The sequence below is a fragment of the Cebus imitator genome, unplaced genomic scaffold, assembly GCF_001604975.1.
Source record: "Cebus imitator isolate Cc_AM_T3 unplaced genomic scaffold, Cebus_imitator-1.0 Scaffold216, whole genome shotgun sequence".
Classification (NCBI taxonomy): Eukaryota; Metazoa; Chordata; class Mammalia; order Primates; family Cebidae; genus Cebus; species Cebus imitator.
This window is the reverse complement of record NW_016107531.1, coordinates 580,495-583,317: the sequence shown is the minus strand read 5'-3', so window position 1 is coordinate 583,317 and position 2,823 is coordinate 580,495. Positions and strand designations below refer to the sequence as shown.

Sequence of the window (2,823 nt, the reverse complement as noted above, 5' to 3'; positions counted from 1 at the left end):
GCCTGAACCCAGGAGGCAGAGGTTGCTGTGAGCCGAGATTGCGCCATTGCACTCCAGCCTCGGTAACAAGAGCGAAACTCTGTCTCAAAAAAAAAAAAAAAAATGAGCTTCTGGCAAGGTTCGGTGGCTCTTGCCTGTAGTCCCAGCCCTTTGGGAAGCCGAGGTGGGTGGATCACCCAAGGTCAGGAGATCAAGACCAGCCTGGACAACATGCTGAAACCCTCTCTACTAAAAATACAAAAATCAGCTGGGCGTGGTGGCGCAGGCCTATAATCCCAGCTATCTGGGAGGCTGAGGCAGGAGAATTGCTTGAACCCGGGAGGTGGAGGTTGCAGTGAGCTGAGATTGCGCCACTGCACTCCAGCCTGGGTGACAGAGGGAGACTTGGTCTCAAAAAAAGAGCAAGGAAGCCAGGCCAGTGAGACGCTGTCCCAGGGGTCTTGCTGGGAGAAGCCTGGAGCACCGTACCCAGCCTGCCCGAGCCTGAGGCCAACTCCAGGAAGGTAAGTGTGGATGGCGAGAGGGACAGCCTTGGCCCTGGTTAACACCACCAGGGCCTCTGGATCCAGCAGGGCCTGCAGCCGACCCTTTCCCTGAACTTGTCAGTTATGTTGACCCAGGCTGTTCCTGGTTGTTGGTTTCTCTCCTGGAGCCACTCTGAGGTGAGTTTCTATCCGTGATGGCAGAGGGGCAGCTTCCTCTGGCAAGGCGTAGGCGCTGTCTGGATGTTCCCTGGCAAACCACCCCCACTCTGAAGACAGAACCCTCGGTCTGGGCACCACCTGCCACCACCACACTCACCAGATCGGCGAGGTTCGGCCTCTGGCCCCCCATGAAGGGCCGGTCCTTGCCCACAGCGGCCACCCACTTGTTGGCAGCCTCATAAAGGTCCTCACGCACATTGTCCTGGAGGTGGTGCCTGGGTAGGGAAGGGAAAAGCCTCTCAGGGGAGTGCCAGTCCCAGCCAAGCAGGGAAGAGGGATCTCCTCTGGGGAGAATGGGAAGGTGTGGAGGCCAGGGTGGCACGCCAGGTGACAGCATCACACCTGCAGACGCCTCAGAGAGCATCTGTCCCAGACGGGGAGGCTATGGCAAAGGCAAGAGACCATGCCAGGGAGAAAGCCGCAGAGAAGGGGAAGTCAGGGCCCAGGCTTCCCAGCTTCAAGGCCAGCCCTACTGCCCCTGGGGAGGTGAGCAGGAGCTCTGGGTGCGAGTCCTGACTTCGCCAAGCGACACATAATCCATACTTTGTTTCCCGCCTGCCCTAGGCCTCAGCTGCCCGCTGGTCTCCTGAGAGGTGTGATGGGATCACCATGCTCGTGGCACTGGAGGCTTGGGAGCAGCAGGCCCGGACGTGCACACACACTTGCCTGCTCTTGAGTCGCTTGCTGATGAGGTACATGGCCGCCGCACCCATGTACTTGGCCACGGCGCCCTCCACGGCTCCGAACTTGCCCTCGCGGACGATGTAGTCAAAGGACGCCAGAGCCTCGGTGGGCGTGCGGTACACGTTGGGGGAGATCAGGTGCACCAGCCAGTCGTCCACCCACTGCCGCCACTTCATCTCCTCCCTGCGGGCGCAGGACAGACTTCCTGAGCCAGGCCCTGGGCAGTGCTGGGAGCAGGCTGCATTCTCTAGAACATACCCACTGCATGGGTGGGAAGCGAAGCCTGGCCAGGAAGCTTGTTTTTGTTTTTCTGTTTTTGTTTTGTTTTGAGACAAAGTCTCGCGCTGTCGCCCAGGCTGGAATGCAGTACCGCAATCTCAGCTCACTGCGTTCTCAGCCTCCCAGGTTCAGGCAATCCTCCTGCCTCAGCCTCCCAAGCAGCTGGGACTACAGGCACGTGCCACCACACCTGGCTAATTTTTGTATTTTCAGTAGAGTTGGGGGTTTTACCATATTGGCCACGCTGGTCTTGAACTCCTGACCTCAGGTGATCTGCCCACCTCGGCCTCCCAAGTGCTGGGATTATAGGCGTGAGCCACCGCGCCTGGCCGCAGGCTAAGGTCTTTACTCACAGCCGGCGTGGCCCGGCCACAGTCCCCCCAGTCTCCCACGCTGCTCCCCGTTCACGGCATCTGGCTTAGCCTGGCCTTCTCTAGAGAAGACCCTGCCTCCCCACCTTCCCCCGCCAGCCCCAGCCTCACTCACGTCCTGGCCTCCTTCCCGCCGTACACCTGCTGGGCCTCCTTCTCGTCCAGCATGAGCCAGTACTTATTGCCGAACTCGGTCACCTCCTTGCCCTGGTCATTCACAGCCTTCATGGCTGGGTAGTAGGCGATGATCTCTTCCAGGGGCTGCCTTTGGAGAGAGCCACCGTCTCACCCCGACTCCTTTCCCCTCTTGTCCCCTGTGGCCTACCAACCCGGCTGCCCCAGCCTCAGAGTGGAGCCAGGACCAACGAACAAAGGCTCTCCACACTCTTGCAGTAAGAAGGATTTGGAGTGGATGCCAGCACAACTTCCTCAAGACGGGGAGGTGTGGGGAGGATGAAGTGGGGGTCTCGGAGGAGGAAGGCCATGGCCTACGCTGGAAATCTTTTTTTTTTTTTTTTTTTTTTTTTTTTTTTTTCTTGTTTTTTTTTTTTTTTTTTTTTTTGAGACTGAGTCTCGCTCTGTCACTCAGGCTATAGTGCAGTGGCTCAATCTCAGCTCACTGCAACGTCTGCCTCCACGTTCAAGAGATTCTCCTTGGCCGGGCGCGGTGGCTCAAGCCTGTAATCCCAGCACTTTGGGAGGCTGAGGCGGGTGGATCACGAGGTCAAGAGATCAAGACCATCCTGGTCAACATGGTGAAACCCCGTCTCTACTAAAAATACAAA

General features: G+C 58.1%; 1 protein-coding gene across 4 annotated transcripts in view; it reads right to left on the bottom strand.

The window, feature by feature from the left end:
* The window catches only part of PTGES2 (prostaglandin E synthase 2), a 9,568-nt gene that overhangs the window by 1,157 nt on the left and 5,588 nt on the right, over nucleotides 1-2,823 (bottom strand). For 2 of the 4 annotated variants that reach the window (XM_017549029.2, XM_037745892.1), the window contains 3 exons: nucleotides 2,154-2,303; nucleotides 1,371-1,571; nucleotides 802-919 (listed from right to left, as the gene is read on the bottom strand). In XM_017549029.2, coding sequence (XP_017404518.1) covers nucleotides 802-919; nucleotides 1,371-1,571; nucleotides 2,154-2,303 — 469 coding nt within the window. The remainder of the gene's footprint in view (nucleotides 1-801; nucleotides 920-1,370; nucleotides 1,572-2,153; nucleotides 2,304-2,823) is intronic. The other 2 variants (XM_017549031.1, XM_037745893.1) reach the window with 1 other exon arrangement.